Source organism: Malaclemys terrapin, chromosome 20 (assembly GCF_027887155.1).
Source record: "Malaclemys terrapin pileata isolate rMalTer1 chromosome 20, rMalTer1.hap1, whole genome shotgun sequence".
In the NCBI taxonomy this organism is placed as follows: domain Eukaryota; kingdom Metazoa; phylum Chordata; order Testudines; family Emydidae; genus Malaclemys; species Malaclemys terrapin.
The window spans coordinates 14,225,600-14,253,376 of record NC_071524.1 but is presented as its reverse complement, the minus strand read 5'-3'; the positions used below and the strand labels follow the sequence as shown (position 1 = coordinate 14,253,376).

At 57.7% G+C, this 27,777-nt stretch overlaps 1 protein-coding gene across 1 annotated transcript; it reads left to right on the top strand.

Annotated features, from left to right (window-relative positions):
* Nucleotides 1-260: 260 nt before the first annotated feature.
* Nucleotides 261-26,805, top strand: DACT3 (dishevelled binding antagonist of beta catenin 3). Its single transcript, XM_054009828.1, has 4 exons — nucleotides 261-506; nucleotides 21,733-21,844; nucleotides 22,330-22,485; nucleotides 22,818-26,805. The coding sequence occupies exons 1-4, from the start codon at nucleotides 288-290 to the stop codon at nucleotides 24,494-24,496; spliced, it is 2,166 nt and encodes a 721-aa protein (XP_053865803.1). The 5' UTR covers nucleotides 261-287; the 3' UTR covers nucleotides 24,497-26,805.
* Nucleotides 26,806-27,777: the final 972 nt, after the last annotated feature.

The window sequence follows — 27,777 nt, the reverse complement described above, 5'->3', positions numbered from 1 at the left end:
GGATGAGCCCACGGCTGTGTTGGGAGGGGTGTCTATGCAGATGAGGCCGGGCAGGCGAGCCAATGGCTGTGTTGGGAGGGGTGTCTATGCAGATATGGCCGGGCAGGCGAGCCAATGGCTGTGCTGGGGGTGTCTATGCAGATGCGGCCGGGCAGGCGAGCCAATGGCTGTGCTGGGGGGAGGGGTTATGCAGATGAAGCGGTGACAGCGCCGAGCTGCCGCAGGCGGAGCGGTTCGGCTGCGCTGGCCGGGGCCGCAGGGGCAGCAGCGGGAGCCGAGCCGCGGGGATGATCCGGGCGTTCTCCTTCCCCGTGAGCCCGGAGCGGGGCCGGCTCCGGGGCTGGCTGGAGGGGAGCCTGGCCGGGCTCTGCGAGCTCCACCTGCTGCGGGAGCGCCAGGAGCGCCGGGTGCGGCAGGCGCTGCGCCTCGGGACCGAGCCCGCCGAGCAGGCGGCCGGGGAGCCCGAGCCGGGCAGCGCCGGGGAGCCGGCCCCCGAGGAGCAGCTGGTGAGTCCCGGCCGGAGCGCCTGGGGACGGGGTCCGGAGAGCGGGGGCGGCGGGGCCGGGGTAGGGGTCCCGGGACGGGACGGGGACTCGCTGGGCACGGTCGGGCTAATTCCAGGGGGCTGTGTCCGGCCTCCCCATAGCTGTGCGGGGTGTGGGGGGTGCATGGGGCTGGCCTGGGGATGTGCGGGGAGCCCCAGCTGTGCGGGGTGTGGGGGGTGCATGGGGATGTGCGGGAAGCTCCAGCTGTGCGGGGTGTGGGGGCTGGCATGGGGATGTGCGGGGAGCTCCAGCTGTGCGGGGTGTGGGGGGTGCATGGGAATGTGCGGGGAGCCCCAGCTGTGCAGGGTGTGGGGGGTGCATGGGAATGTGCGGGGAGCCCCAGCTGTGCAGGGTGTGGGGGGTGCATGGGGCTGGCCTGGGGATGTGCGGACAGCACCCTGCGGTGCGATGTGGGGGTAAATGGGGCTGGTGTGGGGGGCAGTCCCCACTGTGTGTGTGGGGGTGTGTGTGTGTATGGGGCAGTTATGGGATGTATGGGGCTGTTATAGGGGTGTGGGGGGACCCCCCAGCTGTTCAGTGGGGGGTGTACAAGGCTGTTGGGGGGGGTGAGGTTTATGAGGCTGTTCTGAGTGGGTGTGGGGGGAGCCCCTAGCTGTGTAGTGTGGGGGTCTATGGGGCTATTATGGGGTTGTGGGAGCCCCCAGCTGTGCAGTTTTAGTGTTTTCTAGGGGTAGGGGAGCTCCCTTTTCCTGGGGCAGGTGAGCAGGAGGCTTCCTCTCCCCTTCCTTTGTGTATTTAACTTGCATGGAAACATCTCAGACCCCCTGGCCTCTGGGAGCCCCTGGGCCCGGCCTGTGGACTGACTCAAGTTGATGGCACCACCATGTCCTAGGTTACATTGTCCCCTGCCCTGTGGTTGGAATCTGTTGCTCTTTGTGTGTTTTCTCTATGGCAGTGTGGTTAGAGCAGGGAACCTGGGAACCAGGACTCCTGGGTTCTATCCCTAGCCTTGGGAGGCGAGTGGGGTCAGTGGTTAGAGCAGGAGACTGGGAGTCAGGCCTCAAGGGCTCTGTTCCCAACAGGAGCAACCCAGGGCCAACTTTTCTTCCTGATTTGGATGGGCTTGCAGTTTAAACTGCTTTTGGAACATGAATCCGGTAAGCAACAAAGTAGTGAATTATTGTGTGACCATGAGGCATTAGTTGGTAGATCTCCCACTAAGTATAATAGCAACTGGGCTTTTAGTGTTAGGGTTTTCCTGAGAGCTAGAGAAAGGAGGATATTCCTGATACCTCTGGATAGACGCGAGGGGGAAAATGGGGCCTGTGAAATTGCGAAGCGATAAACTGAAAGTAGAAGAAAATTAATTCTCTCCTCCAGTGATGCTGGAGCAATTTTTATAGTGGGGGTGCCGAGACCTATTGAACCCAACTGTAAACCCTGTATATGATGAAAACCACTTCAAGTCAGGGGGTGTGGCAGTACCCCCAGCATCCGTAGTTCCAGCACCTATGCTCTCCTGTGTAGCACAAAATTAACTTGTGGAATTCCCTGCCACAGGATGCTACCAATGCACAGTGCTTGGGTAGGAGTTGGAAAAAAGTGAAGATTGTTTTTTAATACAAAACCTCACCCTCATGCTTCAGAGCTGATCACTGGCTAATGGTCAGGAAGGCACCCAATCCGAGTGCACAGTTAGGTCTGTTTCCTCCATGCCATCCAGGAGAGAATGTGGATCTAGACTGGCCCATTGGTCTGCTCTGGTGCAGCAAGGAAGGGGGTGGTGGGGACACTGCACTCAACAGACCATTGATCATTTCTGTTTTGGCATCTTCAGGAACAGAATTCAGTCTGTGCCCAGACCCCGTGCTAATGCAGGGGAAGGGCTGTCTTGTCATTGACCGATTAGACCAAGCACCTATTGTCTTCTCCATGTGCGGGTGGAAGGGAAGATCCTGCAGGCTGTGGGGCTGTGCTGGCCCAAGGCAGCTAGGGGGAGGCCGGAGACGGCAGGTGAGGTGTTCCTCTGAGGTCTGACTGGTATTTAGTCCTGCCGTAGCTGGGGCGCCAACTGGGGATCAGGGCCCCGTTGTGCTGAGCGCTATGCGGGCAAGCCATAAAGAGTCCCTGCCCCAGAGACCTTACAGTGCAGGGCTGGATCCCTAGCTGGGGTAAATTGGCTGTAACTCCATTGGAGTCAGTGGGGCCAGATCCCCAGTTGGCATAAATCAGCTTTGCTCCACTAACTTCATTGTAGTGCTATGGAAAGCTCTCTGGGGCGCGGGGTGTCTGTCTATCTGTCAGCGCTTGTCAGGTTCTCTGGTGCATGGGCTGCGTCTTCCCCCATCTCATTCTCCGCCTGCTCAGAGGGGAAAGCAGGTGGGCTGGGAGTTGAAAAGGGGGGGGGGGCATCGCTCATAAAACCTGCGATTGTCCCGTCATCAGGTTCCTCCGTGACCCCAATGTCACTGTGCCGGAGTCAGCTAGGACTTCGGTTGTGTGGCGAGATTCCTTGCTGCGCTGTCCTAGCCAGGGAGGGGCTGGGGTTGTGGTGAGCTTCCTCAGTGCGGTGTCGTAGCTGGAAAGGGGTCAGCGGTGTGGTGAGCTTCTTCACTGTGGTGCCCTGCCTCTCCGAACTCAGGCTGTCCTGGGAGTGCTGGGTGGGGCAGATCTCTCTCCGGCCTGTGACCCTGGCTGGCTCTAACCTAAGACCCTGCAGTACCAATCCAAACTGTCCCCAGTGGCTCTGGAGTGGGGTTGGGGGATGTTGTGTGGGTCTTGTGTCTCTTTGTGTAACAAGTCCTGGGCAAAGGTGTCTGTTGGGCACGCGGGACCACCTTACCTCTTGGAAAGTGGTAATAGCTAAAGCTATTCTCACTGGAGTGCTTCCCTGGGTGCATCTCGGCCCCTCCCTGTCGCAGCAGGACAGACAGATGGACAGCACTGCTGTGCTGTGCTCCAGACTGCTGCCCATGCCGGGAGAGTTACAGTAGTCAAGGTCATGCTCCAGGGCAGGAGCTGGGCCCTGGAGCAGGGTCAGGAAGGGGATTCCTCAACTGCCCCTGCAGCGCATTCAGCCAGTAGCATGGCTGATTCGGAAGCCTTGGATGTTGACTGGTGCTGGTGGCAGGGTGCTGGGCTGACGTCATGTAGTAAATATCTTCATCCCCACCCCCATGCTCTAGTGTCTCTTAACATTGCGGCAGTAGGGGAAGCTACAGGACTTGAGTGGCTTGGTGACCTTCCTCCTAGCAGTGACCTGGGTGGATTCTACATATAGGGGGGAAATAGAGGCACGGCACAGATGAGGGAGTAACATATCCTGAGATCACCCAGCAAATCAGTGTCCGGGACAGGAATAGAACCCAGGACTCAAGGCACCAATCGCTTCTGCTGTAACCACTAGACCCCACTCCCCTCCCAGAGCTGGGGGTAGAACCCAGGAGTCCTGATTCCCCCCACTCCTGTGCTCTAACCACCCCCCACCCTCTTGCAAGGTGCTCTGTATTTTCAGTGCCCTGGATGTGCTATCTTGCTGATTTCACAGCTTGGCCTGTGCAGCCGTGGGAGCTCTTTGCGTCGCTGACCAGATATCGCTTGGACCCCTAAACTGGGGGCTGCCGTTACTGGTCCCTTCTGCTGCTGCCAGGGCTATGGGGTTCCTGCTGGGCCTGGTACATCTCTGCCCCCCCATCCCTGCCCCCCTTTCAGCTCCGGCTTTGCCAGCTATTTACTGATTTAATAAAAAGATTTTGCTCTTTCTCTCCCCCCCCCCCCCGATTTAATTAAATCGACTTCACGTTTGCGGAACTGCTGTCAAAAAGCCCGGCAGCGTCTTCCAGCAGGGGATTAATGGGGCGAGCAGCCAGCAGCCAATGACAGGCGTCTGCTTTGCATAGTGATGAGATCCTCTGGTGGGGCGGGGGTGAGCTGGTCTGGAGGCTGTTCCTTGGACCTTGCATTGAGGGAAGGCAGGGGAGGGAGGGCCCTGGAGCTGTGTGGCCCCGGGGACGAGGCTGCAGTCAGATCAGGATGCTGAGTGCTGGGTGAATTCGTCCTGCTGCAGATACAAACTGCGTGCCTTGGTGCTGATAACGCTGCTCCGGCGGTGGGATAATGGGCCGACGAGTCCTCCTGTCACCCCAAGACTGTCTGGGCTCCGGTGGGGAGGGAATGAGTCAGCCAGAGAACAGGCTGCCTGGACTTCTGTGTCTTCCTTACACCCCTCCGCCCCTCCCATCTTGACCGTGTGTCAGTGGCGTGGTGAGCTGCATCTGAGCAGTGCCAGCTAGACCCCAGGGCCAGGGCAAAGCAATCCAGAATGCTGGGCCCAACCTCACATAGGGCACTATGTGGCCCCGCCCCTGTGCCCCGCCCCTGTGCCATGACTCCGCCCCCTCTTGTGTTGGGCAGGGGTCACGCACGCAACCATCCTATTTCTCCTCCCCCCGTCCCCTTCTTTGGTCTTTATCTTCTGGCTGGGCTGGGGTCCATTCCCGAGATGGAGAGGCGCCTTCCTCCCTCAGAGAAGGTTGGGAGTTTTTCAACAAAATTCCCCCCCCACACACACTGGGAAACGCTGATGCGTCAAAACCCAAATTTTTTGTGGGAAAGTTTTTTTTGGTTTTGACAAATTTCCTGATTTTTTTGGTGGGGGGAAGGGGATAGGAATTGTCACCACGTCCCTGTCGTCACATTTTCCAAAATGAGAAAGTTCCAGGTTGTTGGGTTTTTTGGGTGGGGGTGGGGGAGGGCAAAAGGGAAATTTGAAGTTTAATTTGAGGGGGAGGAATGTAAACAAGGCAGATGAGAATAAAAAAGCTTTCAATCAACACAAAACCTTTCAATTGGACCCAGTCTTCTTCTGATTCTGTTTCCTCTACGACTACTACTTCTTGGATTGCTGGTTGGTGAAAATTTTCAGGATTTTGACTTTTCTTCCCAATTCGGGACAGGAAAAATAGAAAATTCTTGAGGGACGGGCAATCTGTTTCCCATACAGCTGTGCTCCCCACCCCTCATATATGTGTGTGTGTAGGAGAGGGGGGGCTTCTGACACCATCCCAGCCTGGTTTGGTGAACTTCCTCAGGGAGGTGCTGCCCTGGCTGATGGAAGTTAGGACACCCCCCTCCCGCCCCCAGGGTGTGGTGAACTTCCTCAGGGGAGTGCCGGTGGCTAGCATTGTCCGTGTCTTTAGCCTTGGCCTGGCCATTCCCCTGATGCGCCGTCCGGCATGCGCTCTGGCAGGCCTCGTCGGTCCCCTGCCTTCCAGATGGAGCTGGGGCGTGTGGGAGTCTTGTCGGGGGTGGGGGGGAAACACGTGAGCCGTCTGGAATGGGCCGGCGGCCGGCGGGCTGAGGTCGGCTCATGCCTGAGACATGACGGTGCGCGAGGCTGCGGCTTGGCGTCCGGAGCGGCCCCGGTTTAGGGTTTCCTTGGGAGAGATGCTCAGACAAAGCAAAGCCCAGCCACGCGTCCCCGGCTGCAGCGTCCATCCCCCCGCCCCCCACCCCGCACACACATCGCCCCACTGGCTCCGGCTGGGGCTGCCTTTCCGCTCGGAGTCTGATTTCTCCTCTCCGCTCCTCGTTTCTTCAAAGGCAGAAGCTGTTGGTGGCTCACAACTGAGGCTGTGGGGGTGGGATCCTTGGGCAAATCTGCCTCTCCCTGTGCCTCGCTGTCCCCGTCAGTAAAACAGGGGTAATAATCCTGCTCAGACAGTGCAGCGCCCGGCGCGGGTGGGTGTGGGGGGCGATCTTGGGTGGGGAGGCCGCAGAAATGAAGCGAAGCTGCTGCCAAGGGACTAGCAAGAAGCAGGGGGTGAGCCCGTGGTTCCAGAGGGGGAGCTGAGCCAGCCAACCCCCTCCCCCCCCCCACTTCCCGCTGGACTTTAAATCAGCGGGATGGGGGAGGGCTGAGAGTTGTCGGCATGAGGCAGGGCTGGTGGCAGCCGACAGCTGCATGGTCAGGGGCCTGGCGGTAGCTGCTGGGGGCAGACTGGGCCCCTCGGCTGGGCTGGCTGGAGCTGTTTCGCTTTGCCTGCCCCCCTCCACCCCATTCCTGGCCGCTGAGGGATGCTGAAGGGATGCAAGGGGGCAGGCTCCTGCCTGGTGCGCAGCCTCCCTTCCCCCACCGCTCCCTCCTGCGCCTTATCTCTGCTTTATTACTTATGGGCCATAACCGCTGGGCTGGGGGGGGCTGTGCCGAAAGGAGCGAAACTCCGGCCTGGACTGGCGGGGGAGGGAGGGAGCGAGCTGTAGCTAGCGGGATGGATGGGGCAGGGAGGTTGCTGGTGCCAGGATGGGCCCCATTACGTCAGGGATCTTCCTCTGCGTGTCACCCCAACGCAGACCCCGTTATTCCCCCAGCCCCAGAGAGCCCTCAAGACAGACCCTGTTGTCCACCCTCAGTAAGCCCCCTCCCAATTGACCTTAGCACAGATCCCCATCACACCCTCTCCTCCTGGGAGCCCCTGCCCTATCTGACCCCAAAACAGACCCCATTACCCCCTCCCCTCCTCAGTCACCATGTGTCTGGGCAACGCCTGGCGGCCCCGATCTCGGTCACTGTGTGTCTGGGCAGCGCCCGGGGTGACGGGCCCCCGATCTCGATCACTGTGTGTCTGGGCAGCGCCCGGGGTGACGGGCCCCCGATCTCGGTCACTGTGTGTCTGGGCAGCGCCCGGCCCGACGGGGTCCTGATCTCTGTCACTGTGTGTCTGGGCGGCGCCCGGCGTGACGGGCCCCTGATCTCGGTCACTGTGTGTCTGGGCAGCGCCCGGTGCGACGGGGCCCTGATCTCGGTCACTGTGTGTCTGGGCAGCACCCGGCCCGACGGGGCCCTGATCTCGATCACCGTGTGTCTGGGCAGCGCCTGGCACGACGGGGCCCCCGATCTCGATCACTGTGTGTCTGGGCAGCGCCCGGCCCGACGGGCCCCCGATCTCGATCACTGTGTGTCTGGGCAGCGCCCGGCGCGACGGGGCCCTGATCTCGGTCCTGTGTGTCTGGGCAGCGCCCGGCCCGACGGGGCCCTGATCTCGGTCCTGTGTGTCTGGGCAGCGCCCGGCGCGACGGGGCCCCAATCTCAGTTGCTGTGTGTCTGGGCGGCGCCCGGCGCGACGGGGCCCTGATCTCGGTCACTGTGTGTCTGGGCGGCGCCCGGCCCGACGGGGCCCCGATCTCGGTCGCTGTGTGTCTGGGCGGCGCCCGGCCCGACGGGGCCCTGATCTCGATCACCGTGTGTCTGGGCAGCGCCTGGCACGACGGGGCCCCCGATCTCGATCACTGTGTGTCTGGGCAGCGCCCGGCCCGACGGGCCCCCGATCTCGATCACTGTGTGTCTGGGCAGCGCCCGGCGCGACGGGGCCCTGATCTCGGTCCTGTGTGTCTGGGCAGCGCCCGGCCCGACGGGGCCCTGATCTCGGTCCTGTGTGTCTGGGCAGCGCCCGGCGCGACGGGGCCCCAATCTCAGTTGCTGTGTGTCTGGGCGGCGCCCGGCGCGACGGGGCCCTGATCTCGGTCACTGTGTGTCTGGGCGGCGCCCGGCCCGACGGGGCCCCGATCTCGGTCGCTGTGTGTCTGGGCGGCGCCCGGCCCGACGGGGCCCCGATCTCGGTCGCTGTGTGTCTGGGCGGCGCCCGGCCCGACGGGGCCCCGATCTCGGTCGCTGTGTGTCTGGGCAGTGCCCGGTGCGTTGGGGCCCTGATCTCCGACAAGGAAAAACAAGAAAGAAGAAAAATGAAGCCAACGTGGAAACCCCAAAGTAGTGACATTAGTTGGATCACCCAGCCCGGAGAGCTTCTGATGTGTTCTTGGACCTTGGCCGCCCTCCTCAGCTGGGGAAGCATATTCAAGGACTGCCCCCCAGTCTGGTCCTCTCCAGCTCAGTGTGTCCCTTTCTCGTACCCTGTGCGTTAGGATCACACATGGCGCTTCTGTCTAACTAGGTCCTTGTATGGCCCCATCACCGTGGCAACTGTGCAAGCCCATCACCATGGTAACTGAGCGCCTGATCTTCACAACACCCCATTTTACAGATGGGCAAGTGCTGCACCTCAGTTTCCCCAGGGTCACACAGGGACCGTTTGTGACAGAGCTGGGACTTGAACCCTTGTCTCCTGCTGCCTTAAAACCCGAGGCCAGCCTCATTGCCAGAAACGTTGTTGCCTTGAGACTGGAGGGTGAGTAGCAGGCCCAGATGGAAGGAGGAGAGCTTGTGAATTCTGAATAGATGCTTAAAAAAATCTAAGGGCAGGGGTCTGCTCTGGTGCCATGGGCCAAAAATCTACCCCACCCCTGTGCTGTGTACTCCTCCCCCCCAGAGGTGGCTGCATTTGACTGCTGCTGAGTGTGTGTGCACAGCTTGTGAAAAGATTTGAGATTTGCTGGGGAAACAGTGTAACAATATCAGACCATTGCCGTCTTCTGGATAGACTTGGCACGGCTCTGCTGAGTGTCATAAGCCCTGTACTGCTAACACCTAAATTGTGGGAGATTCTCCTTCAGCCCAGATGGGCTTTTGTGGCAGAAGGTGCTGGGTTCTATCCCTGTTGTTGGTGGGAAGTTCTGAGCTACCACAGACCTTCCTCCAGATTATCTTTCTTGAGCGTGTCAGTGGGTTGCTGGAAAGATTACCACACCGTGCCACGCCGCTGATTGTGGTTTCAGTTCAGGTGGAGGCATTAGCAGCTGTTAAATGCCGCAAGAACAAAAGAATCTGCTTTTATGCAAATATCCTTTGTAATTAAGAAGGCAAAAAAAAAAAAAAACCTACCGAGGGGGCGGAAAGCCGCCGAGAAGATGCTGAATGCACAGCCTGGGATGTTGCTAAGTATAGCAGTGGCTAAATCATCCATGGCGTAACTCCTGTGAGAATCAATGGTGTAACCGCTCAGGAAGTTTTTCAAAAGTCCTCTGGATCCAGGCTTCAAGTGCAAATCCCTCTAAGGTCTTCCATAGCCGAACAGGGAAAAATCATTTCTAGGTATATAAACCACACGCACTTCTGTGGAGAGAAATATACATGTATTCAGATTTTATTTATCACGTGCCCCGGCCCAAGACTACTTAGAGAATAGGGCACACAACGGCATTTGGTATTAAAGAAAAATAGGCAACCCCCAATACCCACCTGATAAGAGAAATTCCGCCCCCTCCCCCACATATATATTTCCCCATATCTAGCTAATTAAAGAAATTCAGTCGTGGAACTGCTGGTAAGAAACCTAGGCTGTCTCTACCAAGATCCTTTCCACACCTCCGAAGCTGATGCTTCTCTTCAAGAATGGATGTTTTTGTAAAAGATCCGCTGGAGTTCAAACAGGAATTAATTTGGGGTTATCCAGGAGGTCACACCACATGATCACAATGGTCCCTTCTGGATCCTAGAAATGCTCATTCAAGACTCCATCAAATGAAGCCAACCTTGATTTTTGTTCTGAGAAAGGATGTTCTGTTTCCCCCCCACCCAGTGAGTTAGGAATCAGTACCAGCCCCGAATTAATGGTCATTTACAAATTGGTTTTGCAAGCGTAGAAGATGAGAAATTTCGTCCTTCGTCAAAATCGGCGGTTTAATTTTAACCGCCCCAACAAAATTGTAATTCTTTTCCTCGTTAGCCAAGTGAAAGCTTTGCAGGAATTAAATGTTGCTATGGGAGCACCTGGGTAGTTTTTTTTTTAACAAGCTCTTGTTCTAACGATTTAAACCTCATTCCAGAAATTATGGCTGGGGAATAATCTAGGGGAATTAGATGCTTATGGAATTCACATGCCTACCTCCCTTAGGAAATTCCAGTCCTGTAAGTCAGGTGGGATCATTCATTGTCTATTCCCCTACACCAGGGCAGAGTTGGTGCGTAACAATCTAAAGCCACTGATGGCCCAGGGGAGTTAGGAACCTCAACTGGTCAGGTCCTTTTGTCAAATCCTGCTTGGTGCCTCTCTGCATCTTGAGGCCTCTAAATCCCTTTGTAAGCCTGGCCCTCCGTTCCCGAGGCGAACAGAGGGGATGGGAATGACGCACTTATAAGCAACAGGAAGTTTATTTGAGTCCTTTTCCTTATAAAAATCCTTTAATGCTTGCCATTTGTATGACGCTTTTCAGCCACGGGTTGCACAGCGGGTTAGTACGGCCCCGCCCCCTGGTTTACAGAAGGGAAACTGAGGCATGGAGGGGGAAAGCAACTCCCCCAAGGTCCTTCAAGAAATCAGTGGCAGAGCTGGGGAGAGAACCTAGGGGTCCTGACTCCCAGCCTCCTCTGCTCTAACCACTAGACCCCACTCTCCTCTCTGTGCTGGGAATAAACCCTGGTTTTCAATGGCCCTGGCTCTATCCACTCTCTCTCACAACAGGGAATAGAACCCAGGAGTCCTGAACGCTGGTGCAAAACATTGGCCTATGGGTCATGCGCTTTCCTCTGTGCTGGGTGTTTTTTACACACGTGTGTGCAACGTACGTCTCCAACCGTTGTTCCTTTTTTTTTTTTTTTTTTTTTTTTTTAATACAGCCTCCCCATTTCTCCGATCAGGAAAGCACCCTTGACTGTCCAAGAGGAATTTTCCTGTGGAGAAATGGGAGCTGTGCTTCCCTCCAATAGATTTTTATGGTCCGTCATCTCCTCTCCTCTTGGCGGTGGGGGGAGGGCGGGGGAGAACGCGGAGCGGCAGCTTCTTTAAGGGAACGCAAGAGCGAGACAGAGGGAACCGATGCAAAGCTCAAACTGATGATAGCCTGCAATCCCCTTGGCGGCGGTTGGCTATCAGGATCCGGTGTGCTAAAGGAGCTCGCTGTAACGGCGAGGAGAGTAATCTGCGCTGAACTGCACCGCGGGGACCAGCAATAACTAACTACTTAGTTCGTGCTTTGGCCTGCCCTGCTACCACCTGAGCTGGAGGCAGTGTGGCCTAGTGGCTAAAATGCTGGCCTGGCACTCAGGAGACCTGGGTTCTCATACTGCCTCAGCCACTGGGTGAGTGGCTGTGCCTCAGTTTCCCAAGCAGTAAAATGGGGGTTGTGATCCTGCCCTCCTGTGCCGTGTGAGATTTCATGGTGAAGAGTGAGGCTCCCCCCTGCTCCCCATTCAGCTGTAGAGTGGTGCCAGCCCTAAAACTCATGTGTCAGCTCCCCCCAGAATCAGGAGATGGCCTTACACTATCACCAGACTTTCCCAAATAATGGGGTGGGGGGGATTCTCTCCATGAGCCTTTAGGGCATCCCATTTTCTAGCTCTGTCTCCTCTACCACAAGCCCTACAGACTTAGATCTGGGGTAGGTCAAAGCGCAGTCTGGGACAGTCAGTGCATGGCAGGTTACCGCCAGGTAGATTCACGCCCCAGCTTGTCGCGTGCTAACAGTTCATCTAGACAAGCCCTTACTTCATTAAGGAAAAAAAAATGGAAGCAGATATTTTCCCATGACTCCGGGAGCTGGGTCTTGAAGCGCAAGAATCAGCAACGCTGGATTATTATTTATCACTGTATATCACAGTACCACCTAGTGGAGATCAGGGGCCATTGTGCCAGGCGCTGCACGGCCACAAAGTCCCTGCACCAAAGAGCTCACAGTTTAGGCAGGAGAAGCAGAGAGAAGTGATTTGCCAGCGCCATATAGTCTGGGCAGAGCCAGAAATGGAGCCAGGGCACCTAGCTCCCAGACTGGTGCCCTATCCACCGAGCCAGGTTGCCTCTAGGTGGTCCAACCTTTCTACCTCCCAGGCTAGTGCAATGTTGGATGTGCTAGCCAATATGGCCAGGCTGGGAGATTTACTAGCCAGAGGGGTAAACCTGCAAGCCAGATGCTGACCTGAAATATGGGGGAGGGGGGCGTAAAGACCTAGCGAGACCAGCCCATGCCTCCGTTCTGCCACTACGGGAGACGAGAATGGGGGCTGGGATGCTTCCCCTGTCTCTGCTCTTCTTGGTCAGCCTCTGCTAGTAAGTGTAATGAATCTGAAGCCACCTCTGGCGGCTGGCTCGGTGAAGGGTGGAACATTGAAACCTGGCAGGAAGTGAGAGAGAGAGAAACCCCTACTGTGGTATCCTATGGAACTCCCTGCCACATGATATTATTAAGGCCAAGAGCATAGCAGGATTTTAAAGGAAGGGTTACAAGTTTTCCATATAAAAGAAGAATAGGAAGTTTTGGTAGAAGGGATATAAGCCTTCATGCGTCAGGGCTTACGCCAACCCAGGGGTCTGTCAGGAACTTCTGCTCTCGGCCGGGTATTCCATCATTGCCCACCAGGGCGGGGGGCAGGAAGACCGGTTCTTGCACCTTCCTCGGAAGCAGCTGTGGCTGTCACAGACACCGTTCCAATGCTCGGGCATGCTCAGGCCTTTTATCCTCCGCCGGACTTAAAATGGGTGGAAACGGCCCCTTGAGAGTCCCTCCCCCGCAAGGGCTTCTCCCCAGCCAGTGTGGAGCTGGGGTAAGAGGACCTTGATCCCAGCCCCTGACATTGGGGGCATTGTCGGAGCACACTGCGCTGTGGTTACTCAAAGTCCGCCAGAGGCAACCGAGTGTGAATGAGAGTAGCCCTGAGGCTGCACTAGCTAACTTGGGGGCTGGGGGAGGCCTAGAATATGACCGGGGGGGAGGGCCACTATGCAAAGAGGCTTAAAACCACCTCCCATCATCACTGCCACAAACACAGGGGGTAGGATAGCTGGGAATCGGGCCTCACAATACTGCGCTAGATGAGGTGCTGGTCGAATCCGGCCCAGCAGGTCCTAGGCCAAATTCCTAGTGCCTGTGTGGCATGCAGATTAGAGACTCGCACGGCTTCCAAGCCACCATCCATTTGCTGCGCTCGCCACACGTCCAGAGCCTGGCCCTTGGCTCTGCGGGAAGCTGGGTTGCTGCTTTGAGGTTACTTTAACTGAATTCTACATTTTAACCCTTTTTTAACCTTGACCTGAGCCGTGAAAGGCGCAGAGTTTTGTCTGGCTGGATTCAGCCAAGCCCTGGCGCTCGGGAAGTCATGGGATCTGACGGCACTTTTCCATTTCTGGTTGCTGCGATCTCTGCTTTAGCTCCGCTGCGCCCACCTCCCTGCTTACGGCCGTTAGCTGGACGATAACGGCTCTGCCGAGGTCTGGCTTGTGTCTTTGTCTCCTTGTTGCTCCAACATCCAAACATGCGTTTGAATGCAGCCAAATGCAAGATCGTGTGTCTAGGAGCAAAGAATGCAACGACAGGGGGGACTATATCCTGGAAAGCAATGGGTCCGAAACAAACTGAGGGGTCACGGTGGCTGTCGTCTGGCACGTTTATACTGGACACTCAGTCCAGGCTCTGTCTCCGGTTTGAGCCCAATGTCCCCCCCCCCCCCTTGTGTCCACACACAAATTGCTCTGGCTTGGGTCAGCAAGCACTCACCTAGGACCCTGCTAGTGGGGTGCATCCAAGCCCTGCTCCTGGTGTGACTCAGGCCCGTTGCCCATCATTTTGCAGTGTGGACACAGCCCGAGTCGGGCTGCAGACCACGTAGTGCCGTGTGGACGGGTTAGCACGGCTGAGAGACCCTGGCCCAGCACTTGTAAGCTTTGCAAAGCGGTGTGGATGCTCAAGCATGGGCTTGGAAAGGCCGAGTCCACATGCCGGGGTCCACAGACCCAGGTTCGCAATGCAGTGTAGACGCACCCTGTCAATCCCATCCTCGACCTGACAAACCGTCTGAGCAACCATGTCAAATGCAAGGCCCTGATTGGCTGGCATTGGAGTAGGGCCTTCAACCTGGTTTGCTGTATCCCTAGCGACTGCCCTGACCACCGGGCTACCCAGTCTTTCTTTTTGGCTAGTTAATGACTTCTACAAAGGGATGAGATCGAGGCTGATTCTCCAGCCTGGTGGGTGGGGTGCTCCTCGGGGAAATGAGAGACACCGGTTCAATTCCCTGGGCTGGACCATGCCTGGTTCTCATTCTAGTGCTCTAGGCAGGAGAACAGAGCAATCCATGTTTAGTTTTAAAGGGACGGAGTGGGGAGTAATGGTTAGAGCGGGATGGGGCAGGGGGAGTCAGGACCCTTGGGTCCTGTTCCTAGTTCTGGTGGGGTTTAGTGGGTCAGAGCAGGGGGCTGGGAGTCAGGACGCCTGGGTTCTATTCCTGCTCTAGGAGGGGTGTGGGGGTTAGAACAAGGGCGGCTGGGAGTTAGGACTCCTGGGTTCCATTCTTTGCTCTGCCATTGGCTTTCTGATCTTAGGCAAGTTAGTATGTCTTATGGAAAAGAGGAGACTAAGGGGGGATATGATAGAGGTCTATGAAATCATGAGTGATGTGGAGAAAGTGGATAAGGAAAAGTGATTTACTTATTCCTATAATACAAGAACTAGGGGTCACCAAATGAAATTAATAGGCAGCCGGTTTAAAACAAATAAAAGGAAGTTCTTCTTCACGCAGGGCACAGTCAACTTGTGGAACTCCTTACCCGAGGAGGTTGTGAAGGCTAGGACTATAACAGCATTTAAAAGAGATAAATTCATGGTGGTTAAGTCCATTAATGGCTATTAGCCAGGATGGGTAAGGAATGGTGTCCCTAGCCTCTGTTTGTCAGAGGATGGAGATGGATGGCAGGAGAGAGATCACTTGATCATTGCCTGTTAGGTTCACTCCCTCTGGGGCACCTGGCATTGGCCGCTGTCGGTAGACTGGATACTGGGCTAGATGGACCTTTGGTCTGACCCAGGACGGCCGTTCTTATGTTCTCAGTTTCCCCATTTGTAAAACAGGGATAGTGCTGAGCAGGTGGGACTGGGAATCTGGACTCCTGGGTCCTATTCATTAGAATGGCCAGACTGGGTCAGACCAAGGGGCCATCTAGCCCAGTATCCTGTCTTCTGACAGTGGCCAGTGCCAGGTGTTTCAGAGGGAATGAACAGAACAGGGCAATTATCGAGTGATCCATCCCCTGTCATCCACTCCCAGCTTCTGCCAGTCAGAGGTTTAGGGACACCCGGAGCACAGGGTTGTGCCCGTGACCATCCTGGCTAATAGCCATTGACAGACCTGTGCTCCAAGAACTTATCTAGTTCTTTTTTGAAGCCAGTTATACTTTTGGCCTTCACAGCATCCTCTGGCAAGGAGTTCCACAGATTGACTGTGCGCTGGGTGAAGAAATATTTCCTTTTATTTGCTTTAAGCCTGCTGCCTATTAATTTCATTGGGTGACCCCCTGGTTCTTGTGTGATGTGAAGAGGCAAATAGCGCTTCCCTAGTCCCTTTCTTCACACCAGTCCTATTCCCAGAGGACTTGAACCTGGGTGTCCCATATCCCAGGAACGCCTCCTAACCTCTGGGCTGTTGGCTGTTCCAGGCTCTCTCTCTCTCTCTCTCTCTCTCTCTGTCTGTCTCTCTCTCTCTTTCCTTCTCCCCCCCATTGTGTTTTTGTGAGTAATTTCAAAAGGTCTCAGTTCGTTCCAGTGTGAAATAAAAACAAATTTCAAAACCTTGACATTTTCTGCAGATGGGGATTTGTGCTTTCTGACCAGCCCCCATTAGAAAAGGAACGAACATTGGAACAACTGACTGAGGGGCAGTGGTGGATTCTCCACCGCTTGGAGGCTTTCTGCTGAAATCGGACATTTCTTTCCCACTCTAGCTCGACCACAAGATATGGGCTGGAAGTGGGATTCTCTGGCCTAGGTTATACAGGTCAGACAGGCTGATCAGAATGATGGTCCTTCTCCGCTTAAAATCTCCAAATTACCACAGTAGAGCTCCAGGCCCCCCCCACCCCTGTAGTCACTCCCTGCAGAGTTTCCACCAATCCCACCCCAGATCTCCTTCCCCTTTCTTCACAGAACCCCGAGTACAGCTGAGATTGTCACAATTCCTCTGACTGTGGCTCCAGGGCGTCCTGTCTAAATGTATTCCACCTCCCCCCCCCCCACACACGATGTCTGTATGTGGCTCTGTTCTGTAATTTATCCCATACGCTCTCCCTGGCCCGATCTTTAATTCAGCGAGGAATAGCTCAGAGCAGTGGCGCTGTGCAGAATGAATGTGGAGGAGCCGCACACCTGGTTCTCATTTGAGCTCTCTTTTGGAGAGCGGAGCAAGCTATGTTTAGTTTTAAAGGGGAAGGGATGGGATTTAATTGCTAGAGGAGCAGGGATGTGAGAATCGGGACTCCTGGGTTCTATTCCCAGATTTGGGAGGGAAGTGGGAGCCAGGACTCCTGGGTTCTATTCCTAGCTCCGCCATTGACTCTCTGGTTGTAGGGAAAGTCATTATGCCTCAGTTTCCCCAATTTGTAAACCAGGGAAACCGCGGAGCTGGGGAGCAGAAAGGGTTAATATTTATACAGTATCCTGGAGGTGTCAAGTATCGCATACATGATTATATTTGCTGCCTTGTGCTGGTGAGAGGCAAGAAGTGGAACTGATTAGAATCGGAGTGAAAACAACCCAGCTGTGTTTCAGGGTTCCTGAGCGAGGCAGGAAACCCAGCGCATAAATAGGATCTTTGCAATCTCTAACCAGATCAGATCCATTTCCCCGAGGCAGGTTGCCTGATATTGCGCTGCAACTAATCTTAGCCACGAAGCCAGGAGGAAAGTAGGCTAGATTTAAATATACACCAGGCCTCTTAATGCAGAGTTTTGTTTTTTTTAAAATGTGATTTCATATGATTTTAAAAATTGGGAGGGGAGAGGATTTCATCCTGTGAAGCCATATTGATCCTCCCACACATGCGGGGTGTCATCAGGGTTGGGGTCATTGGATTCACAGCGCAGTCCTGGTAGCAGTAGTAGGCTGTTATCTTCTATGTGGATCTGCCACTAGAGGGGGAGGAGAGACACTTGTTGACTGTGGGTTTCACAGCTATATGCTGACACCAGAGGGATGTTGAGGCTCATGACTGGTCCTCCTCCTATCCCACTCCCTCTTCCTACCTGCCTCTCTTCTGTTCCCCCATCCAGCCTCCTCATTCCTCACCCTTCTGCATTCCAGCCTGGCAGCTGTCTCCTCTTCCATGCTGCCTGGTGCCAACAGGGGGAGCACTCGGAGAGAATCTCCTTGCTCTTTGTTCTGCATTGCCCCCGCTACCCCCCAGCATCCCCAAGGAGCAATTTCCAGGAGTCCTGCTCAGGCTCTGTGGGCCTGGGCTGGAGCATGTTCAGTTGCTCTGTTGGGATGGTGCATGGGCAGTCTGGTTGGCACACAGGACAGATTCTCAGGGGAACAGCAGAAGGCACATCCCTGGCTCCTCTGCCAGATTTCAAGTCCCTGCCCCAAAACATGGGGGCACTAGAGCTTCTCAACCAAATGGCTGGAAGAAAAAAAAATGTTGGGGGGGGGAGCATGGCCCAAGCGCTGTATTTCCCCCTAACTTTGTTCTCAAAAACAGCTGACCTGTTTTAGCTGAAACTTTCCAGAAAAATTCAGGGGGAGGTTGAACCTGAACAGCTAAAGTTATAAGTAACCGAAAACAGGCTCTTATAATGGAAACTGTCAGACAACCTTAACGATTGACATCGCTATCTGGGCTGCCAATAACACACCCATGCAAATCACAGATCCAGTGCTCCTTGCCGTTGTATCTTTCAGCTCCATCCTTTACCAGAGGCTAATCGTGGCTGCTGGCAGATGGATCGGGATTGGTTTTTCAAACACATTTGTGTGCGTGGATTTAGATGTTTGAAATGTGCCAGCACCAGATATTACAGAGCTTAGCAGGATTCCAAAAAGGATTAGCCATTTAGAGGAATAATAAGAACGGTTGCGGCTACACGCGCTGGGATGAAAATTTACATGGGATATAAATCCGCCTGCCTTGGGGTATAATCCCACTGCAAATGGATGGAGACTGGGAGAACTTCCCTCATAGGCGGGTTAGTTGGTCATGGTCCTATCCACAGTGCCTTGCACCTGCCTCTGAAATACCTGGACTAGCCACGGGGAGGGGGGTGCTGGGATCTGGCACTTCCTAGGGGGTGATTTTAAAGTTGTTTTCTGGTTTAAAAAATCTTTGGACCAGGAGCTCAGCTGGTGCAAATTGGTGCTGCGCTGTTTGCTCCAATGGAGTGATGCTGACTTACACCAGTTGAGGATCCGGTTCTGTTCATTCCAGTGTTGCTGGGCCAACTCCAAGAGAGTGACCCCCATTTACATCAGTTGGGGGCCCAGACCCTTAGCTGACATCAGTATCTCAAAGACAATAATCTGGTTTTTATTTTGATAGGGCCCCTTGAAAAAAATTCTTTCCATGCTGGAGGACCAAACAGACCTTTATGGCTGGCGTTTTAACTCCCAGGGCTCCTGGGTTCCCAGCTATGGGAGGGGAGTGGGGTCTAATGGATCGGAGTGGGTAAGAGGAAGGGGGCTGGGATCCAGGACTCCTGGGTTCTATCCCTGGCTCTGGGAAGGGAGGGGGGTCTAGTGGATTAGAGCACGAGGGCTGGGAGCCAGGACTCCTGGGTTCCATTCCTCACGCTGGGAGAGGAGCATGATTTAGTGATTAGACTGTCAAATTGCCAACAGCCTCGCTCAGAGCAGGGCTAGCCGACACAGCAGTTAAAACCCCGATGGCTGCCGGTTCGGCCATGGGACCTGTATGGCTGGATCATCTGGCCTTCTGGCAAGGGAAAAGTGCAGCGAACACATGGGTGATGCATGCAGGTCGTTTCAGCCCTTACATGTGTACTTAATGTGGTGCCTACATGCACCCTTATAGTAAGGTGCCCAGATACCGTGGGGATGGGCATGGGATAGTAGGATAAGAACCTGACTAGCGCCACTGGAGGATTTGATGGGGCAGAAAGTCCAGTGGCCAAGGCCATTGAGGGCCAGCGGTTTTCCAAAGCCCAGCATCCACACCTGGGACCTCAGCACTCAATTCATTTAGGTCGCTAAATGGAAATTTTGGCCTGGCTTGTGAGTGCTGCCCCCTTCTGGATAGTCCATGTAACAATCATCTCAGGTCCTGCTCTTGCCCCATTAATATAGCATCTGAGGCCCCCACAAACTTTAATGTAACGATCTTCCCAGCATTCCTGTGAGGCAAGGCAGCTATGCCTATTATTCAGATGGGGAAACTGAGGCACAGAGAGCCTTGTGTCCAAGGTCACCCAGGGAGGCTGTGGTGGAGTCTGAGGCTAGAGTCCTGGACCGCTAGGCTATCCTTCCCCCTCCCTCACCAGCCTTGCTCTTTCTCTGCTATCCAGACCCTGCTACGCTGACGCCGAAAGACCTGAAGAAAACAAACCCTCTGGTCCCCCCAGAGTTTAACAGTTTTTTTGAGGTGGGGGGCATAGTTAGGAAATTTGCCATTTTTTACATCCAGCCTCTTCACAAAATGGCCGGACTTCACCCATGAGCCTGACACCGAGGGCCTCTGGGAGACAGTGGAAACAGAGGGGGACGGTTAGGTGCCGGATTGGAGGTCAGGAATGTAGGGGGGTATCGCCCCTTCCGTGGGGGTGGGGGTGTGGAGAGATTTATCAGATGTCCCTAGAGCAGCACGATAATCCCTGATTTTGAATGTCACTTGTGAAGGGTGGGGAGGACATGGGCTGTATTTATTGAGTACGGGGGTGGATCTGGGATAGGATGGGAATACCCGCCCCACGGCCCCTTTGTCTGCAGCTCCCTGAGCTGTAATTTATTCATTGACGTTGCCGTTGTAGGAGGAATAATTAATTTCCTCCGGCGCTGACCAGGTGTCGCCCCCCCCCACTTTCCCCAGGAGCCGTGATAAATGAACCCCCCCTCAATCTTTGAGCTGAAATTCACCCCAGGCAGAGGGGAAGGCAGTCAGGCGTGAAGCAGAGATAGCGGGGATGGGGGGGGGTATGTGTGCACGTGTCCCCGGTGCAGGGCTGGGGAGCTCTCCCCAGGGTGGTCTGTGTTGGAGGGTTTCCTTTCTCTCCTTTCCCCCACCCGTTCAATCTCTCACTCGTTTTTCTCTCCTTTTGTTGTTGTTGTGTTTTCTGTCGGTCTAGCCCCACGTCACCCCATCTGTCCGTCCGTCCCAGCACACCTCTCCTTTTCCCTCTCGCGCCCTCTTGTTCGATTTCGCCTGTCCCGTTCTTTCTCTCCTCCCCTGTCTTTTCCTTCTCGCTCCTGGGGCAGGAGAGCCGGTTTGAAAGGTCACCGGAACCCACGGGCGGGGGCTGACGGTGGCCCGGGCTGTGGACTGATTACACCTTTTATGAACTGACTTGTAGCCAGGCCGCGGTTCGGTTGACGTGGGGTGTTAAGAGTTTGCCTGAACGTGGTGGCGCTGATGCTTTAGGGATCCAGGTTTAACGTCCGCTGGCTGTGTTGCGCTTTGTTTTATTCCTGTCTTGGTATTTCTGAACATTTTTTAAAAGTTTTACTGAAATTTGATGTGAATAAAGGTGTTTTTCATGACGTCTTCTCTCCTTTTCTTCTCTCGCCCTCTCTTCTCTCCTCCTTTTCCTCCTTTCTCTTTCTCTCCGTCTCTTGTTCTCCCCCGCCCCATCCCGACTGGCTCTGGCCTCGAACACAGACCCCCTCCCCCCCCCACCTGCGCCCACCCCGGCTCCTTGCACCTCAGGAAGCTTCCCCCCACCTCCGTTGGGCCCAGGAGTTCTGGGATCCGGCTGCCTCCTGCTTTCCCGACCTTATGGGGCAGGGTAGAGAGCCTGGGGCCCGTCTCCTGGCTCCCTGGGCCTTGTTTCCCTGGGCGGCTGCACACCCCATATTTGGGGGTGGGGGTTGGGATATCCCAATGCAGTGGGGCCAGGTGGTAGCTGTTTCCCCTCCCCCCCCAGCCCTGGAGCTGTCCGCTCCCCCCCTTCCCTGGGGTGAGGACGTCTCCCCCCCCCCACACTTTTGTCTCCAGCAGAGTTTGAGCGACAGCCCCAAATGGGTCTCATTGTCTCCCCCCACCCATCTGTCTGGAGGTCAAAGGTCACCCAGCGGACCCTACCCCGTATGTGGGCTGTCTGCGGCACATCCCCCCCTCCCGCCATGATATCCCCTCCCCCAGGGTGCAAAGTTCAACTGAATGTAAACATGGTGGGGGCGCTCAGGGGCTAGCTGACCCCCTCCCCGACTATCTACCGCTGATGGGGGGGGTGGCAGTTTGAGCCCTGATTTTTGGGAGAGGGCTGAGGGGGTGACGTGCAGCAGTGGTTTCTGGGTGGGGGGCACTGTTAGGGGGTAGTGGAACCCCCCCAAATGGGGGGGCTTGGAAGGCTCCTGTTGCTGGAGTATCAATGCTTCGCTAACATCCCGCCCCTCTCTGGTTCCTTTCCAGGATGCGCTGCCCGGGCTGATGTGGGAACTGGAGCAGCAAGTAGGGGGGCTGCGGCTGTACCCCGAAAAGGCCTGCGGGGAGGCGGCCGAGACGGACAGCTGGCCCAGCTCGGGTAGGGACCCCGGTGGTGTGATATGGGGGTGTGTCTCAGATCGGGGGAGAGATGCAGCCGACCCTCACCCCCGGTTATCCCTGCAGGGAAATGGGACCCCAGAACTGCTTCTCACACCCCAGATTCCAAGCTGAGGCCCTCCCAGGGAACGGGCCGGCTGGCTGCCCCATGGGCTGCTCCCATCCCCCGTCGCAGGTCCACGGTCAGCTGACCCGACCTGTCCCCATCAGCAGTTCCCACAGAACATGGGACTAGTCCCCTCTACTGCTCTGGGGCCAGTGCCCCCCACACATTCCCAGTTCTCCTTGTCTTCCCTCTGCCCCTCCAGCCTGGTCTATCACTGCCCCCCCCATCACCTGCCTCCCCCTTCCTTGCCCCCAGCTCCTGGCTGCCTCTTTCTCTCCCCCATGGCTGTCCCACAAATCCATCCCTGCCCCCCGCAGCTCGCAGCTGCCCCCGCAGCTCACAGCTGACATCTCTTGCAGGTTTCTACGAGGGTGCCTCCTCCGCGGTGGCCTCAGACTCGCCGGCCTCTGGCTTCGGGGATTCTTCCGGCTTCCCCTCCAGCTCCGGCTCCTGCTCCCGCATCGGCCAGGCCGAGTCGCGTGGCAGCTACGCCAGTGAGCGCCCCAAGTCCGTGGGTGAGCGGCTGCTTGGCTCCTGAGAGACCAGCACGGGGCTGGGGTCGCCCTGCTGATCTGGTGGGGGGAGGGAAGGATATGGGGCCGGATGGGGGCTGTGGGTCGGGTCCTGGGGGATACCGGGCCGGATGGGTTGTCAGGGACCGTCAGGTCCTGGCCGAGGAGAGTTGGGGGGTGGCGAACGGGGCTGGCCTGTCTCTGGGGTTGCCTTCGTCCCTATGGGAGCAAAGAGGGCCGAGCACTGCCCCCACCAGCTGGAGCCTCCCTGCATGGGTCTGTCCCTCCCTCTGTCTGCGGGTCTGTCTCTCAGTCCGTCTCTCTCTGTCCCGCAGGCGAGGTGGGCAGCAGTGGCAAAGACAGTGCCGGGCGGGGCATGGTTCCCCGCTCCTACTCGGCCCCCTACTCCAGCTCTCAGGACTACCCCTCCGAGCCGCCCCCGCGCCTCCTGCCCCGGGACAGCCTGGACCCCTTCCTGTACCCCAGTCCCCTTCACGCCGTGGCCATGCAGAACCCGCTGCTCCGCGGCCGCCTCTATGACGCCACCCCCTTCTCGCCGGGCCTGGCCTATGGGGCGGAGCAGGCCGGGGGGCTGGAGGAGTTCGGGGGGCAGGAGCTGCCCTGTTACCCCGAGGCCGCTCACTGCCACAAGGTGGAGAGCTACATCTCGCGGCTGATCCGCCGGCGTAGCCAGCTGGCGCGGGGCGGCAAGCCCCGGACTAGCCTCAACGCCGAGCCGCCCGCCAAGGCAGTGGCCCGCCAGAACAGCCTTTGCAAGAGGCCCTCGGAGCTGCTGGCCCCCCAGGCGGACCGCAAGCACCCCCCGGCCATGGAGCGGGGCAGCAGCACCCCCTCGCCCTGCGGCTACGAGGGCGGGGCCGGCGCCGCCGCCCGGATCTGGTCGTCCTGGGACGCCGCAGCCGAGAGGACGCTGGCCGGCAAGGGGGCCCCCGAAGGCTACGCCCCCCCCCACTCCAGCCTCAAGAAGCCCCCCAAGCTGCAGGCGCTGGCCCACCTCCGGCCTGCCCTGTCGGTGGATCACTACGAGGAGGGGACGGACGAGGACGGCACCCACGCCAGGAATGGCCAGGAACCCCCTCCCTACGAGGAGAGGGGGGGCCGCCCCCCGCTGGCCTGCACCGAGGACGGGGCTTGCCAGATGGTGAAGGCGCAGTACATCCCGGCCCAGCAGCCCCCCCGTGCCCAGCAGGCCCACCGAGGGGCCAAAAAGAAGCCCCCTCCCCTCACCAAGGGGCACTCGGTGGAGCTGTCACCAGAGCGGGCCCCGGTGACGCCCAGGGAGAGGCCTCGGGCAGCGGCGATGCCCAAGAAGTGCCGCTTCACCGAGGAAGGTGGGGAAGGGCCAGGGGGGCGCCGGGCTAGTGCCAGGAAAGGCTCCCCCCGGGGCAAGAAGGCGGCGCGCTCCCAGTCGGAGAACAGCCTCCTGAACAAGCCGGGCGCCTCGGGCACCAAGTACCACACGGTGGAGAGGGACGAGGTGGTGCTCAAGCCGTCCCGGCAGCGCCGCCCCCACCCCGGTGCTGCCGGCTATCGGAAGTGGCGCTCGACGGCGGAGATCTGCCAGGAGGAGGTGGGCGCTGGGGAGCCGCGGCGGAGCCGGCGGGCAGGGCGGAGCGGTCCGGGTGCCGCCTCGCCCCCCTGCAATGTGCTGTATGGCTACGCCGGGAGCGACTCGGAGTGCTCGGGCGGGCGGGGCGGCGGGGCGCGGCGGGCCCCCGTGTGCCGGCTGGAGGAGGGACTGGCCTATGGCGACAGCGAGTCCAGCCTGAGCGAGGGCTGCTCGCCCACCTTCAGCACCGGCTCCAGCGACACGGACGAGAGCAGCGGGCTGGTCTGGCCCCAGCAGCTGTCGCCGCAGCTGGTCGCCAGCACGGGGCCCGGCCAGGCCGGCGGGCGGCCCAAGGTTTTTGTCAAGATCAAGGCCTCGCACGCCCTCAAGAAGAAGATTATGCGCTTCCGATCGGGCTCCCTGAAAGTGATGACGACGGTGTGAGATCCTGGGCTGGGGGGGTGTCTAATCTTCCCCACCCCACCATTCCCTGGGGGTGCCCCCGACGCACACCCTCTCCAGACTCCTCCACCCCCCCAACCAACCCTGCCCCATACCGCCCTGGCCTGGGGGGGCACTGACCCACCGCCATCTCCACCCTCCAGCTTGGGAGAATCCCCTGACCCATACCCCTCCAGCCTGATCCACCACACTCCATACCCTGTGGCCTTTTGGGGGGGGCTTGACTCACCCCCCCATCTACCCTACCCGTGTGGGAGTGACCCTCTCCCAACCTGCTCCAACCCCTTCAGGATTATCCAGCCACCCCCACTCTCAGCCTGGGAATGTCGCTTGACCCAACCCCCAGCCTGATCTACACCCTGACCCGCCCTAGCCTGGGTGTTCCCCTCGACCCCTTATTCCACCCCCCAGCCTGCCAGCCCCCTGACCCACTCTGGATCCATGCACCCCCCTCACCTCATGCCCCCCACTCCTACTTGTCTTGGGAGGGGCGCGTCATCCCTCCATCCCACCCAGCTTTGGGGCCTCTTTGATCTCCTTTCCCGCCGGTCCAGTTCTCCTCCCAGGGTTGCCAATTTTGGTTGGATGTATTTCATCCCGTGACATCATCTTTAATTAAAGATTCATCTTTAATTCCTGGAGACTCCAGGACAATCCTGGAGGGGTGGCAACCCTGTCTCCCATCATCCCCAAACCCTTCCCTCTCCGGCCCCATGATGCAAACGTCAGGCTGGAAGCGGGTCTGTTCAAGCCCCCAGGTTTTATTTTTAGCAGAGGTGCAAGATGCCCCCCCACCAGTCTCCATGGGCAGGAGGATGCCATGAGGGGGTAGGGGCGCTGGCTGCTAGGGGTCAGTGGGTTACATTGCGGCCGGGCAGCTGGTGCTAAAATTAATTGGGGAGGGAAAGGGGTGGGGGAGCTGCAGTCTGCCCTGGCTTCCCTTCACCATTGTTCGTGAGCACTCACTTCCTGGTGCGAGACCCTCGCTGCCAACCCCACTCCTGTCCCAGGGGAAATCATGGCACCGGGAAAACCCTGATGCCGAGCTGCAGCGGAGACGCTAACGGTGAAACCGGGGCACTAGTGAAATCGTGGGCCCTGGGGTGACGCCCCCCGCATGGGGTGGTGAGCTGCGTTTGGGCCGCTAGCCAGGAGATTGTGACGCTGATGCGATGGTGTCTGAATGGACGAGCTCTTCGGGTCTGTTAATGGTGACGCTGTGGGCATTAGTGAGCTTGTGCCAACACCCTAGCGGCTGGCACCGAGCCGTGCCTGGGGCACGAGCACTGTAATCGTGCCCCACTAGTGTTCATCGCCTTGCTGGGATCTGGGCCCCACCAGGCTATCAGCAGCTTCTGGGTTAGGACAGACCTCTGTCTTTCCCTGCACCCACGGATCATGTCCCAGGGCTTCGGCGTGACGGATTAAGGGTGCAGAGATCTCAGGGTGGTGGCACCCCCGTCCTCTCCCTTTGGGAGCCTATGCCTGGGTGCATGGGCTCTAGCTGCCCCCTGCACATGCTCCCACCGCTGCAGCTCATCCGATACTCTAGGAGCCCCTGATGAACGTGGCGGGCAGGACGGGGGCGTGAGATACAGGGGCCTTTCCTCTCGACCTCCCAAGTTCCAGTCCCGCCCAGCTGGGTAACGCTGCCCGGTCTCCGCGTCTGCAATTAGTTGGTTGGGTCTCAGCTCACACCAGGAGCCCGGGTGCTGCTCGCCGTCCCCCTCCATAACAGGGGTCCCTCCCGGCCAGGGCTGAGACTGACTCGGCAGCATTTGGGGTGCAGGTGTGAGGTTCCCCCTGCCCGGGGTTGTGCCCACTCTGGGGCTAGACCAGGAAGGATCCCTCTCCAAGGGTCACCATCTCAGCAGCGATAAAATTCCCATCCCCAGTTGTGTGGGTTTCATCTCTGCCAGGGAGGGGGTGGGAGCCCAGGGCCGGTTACTAAGGAGATCCAGTCTGTTCCATTACATCGCTCCCCTGAAATAGACACCCGTGCCCGCTACACAGATAATTAACGGTGTTATTCCCCTGCCGCAGACCCCGGCCCCGCTAGCGGGGGAACGGCTGGGCCAGCACTTCCATGGAGCGACGTTCACCACGTCGCATGCTTTGTAAATGAACGTATTTATTATTCTGATTTTGTAATGTAACTCCCCTGGAGTCCGCGCTGTACATAGGTACCTCCCTGGAGTCTGTGGCAAACCCCCCTGCCAGTCTTGTATTTCTATATATAATTTCCCTCTCCCCTTCACCCCGTTTTTGTAAATAAAAATCAGTGTTATTTGTGGAAGTGCTACTTTACTCGGGGGGGTGTGGGGGGGAGGCAGGGATTGGAGCACCCACAAAGTTAAGGGGCAGGTTTCTGAGCAGTATTTGTTGTTATGGTAACACACAGAAAACCCCAACTGAGATCAGGGCCCCGTCGCGCCGGGTGCTGCCCAGACACACAGTGACCGAGATCGGGGCCCCGTCGCGCCGGGCGCTGCCCAGACACACGGTGACCGAGATCGGGGCCCCGTCGCGCCGGGTGCTGCCCAGACGCACGGTGACCGAGATCGGGGCCCCATCGCGCCGGGTGCTGCCCAGACGCACGGTGACCGAGATCGCGGCCCCGTCGTGCCGGGCGCTGCCCAGACACACAGTGACCGAGATCAGGGGCCCGTCGGGCCGGGCGCTGCCCAGACACACAGTGACCGAGATCAGGGGCCCGTCGGGCCGGGCGCTGCCCAGACACACAGTGACCGAGATCAGGGCCCCGTCGTGCTAGGCGCTGCCCAGACACACAGTGACCGAGATCGGGGCCCCGTCAGGCCGGGCGCTGCCCAGACACACAGTGACTGAGATTGGCGTCTCATGGGGCCAGGCGCTGCCCAGTAACTGAGATCCAGACCCCCCATTGCATGCCATGCATGTCCGTGAGTATGCAAACAAGTGGCTTTTGGCGTGGCACAGGGGTGTGTGGTGCTAGATACCCTGGTGTGGCTGGGGAAAGCAGGCCCCAAACCTCAGGCTGGGTCGGCTGTAGCATCCCCACACACATGCCCCCTGTGACTGACTGCGGCTCAGACCCTGGCATACCTCCCCGTGCCTGGCGTGGGTCAATCCCCCCATGGCAGCATCATCCCACTGCTAACACCAATAGTGAATCTGGAGGGCGATTCCAGCCTGCAGTCATGTCCATGGGCTGCTTTGAGCTCCAGGCAGTCACTGTTAAAAACGCTCGGCCCAGAGACCCTTATGAAAACCAGATGCGGGAA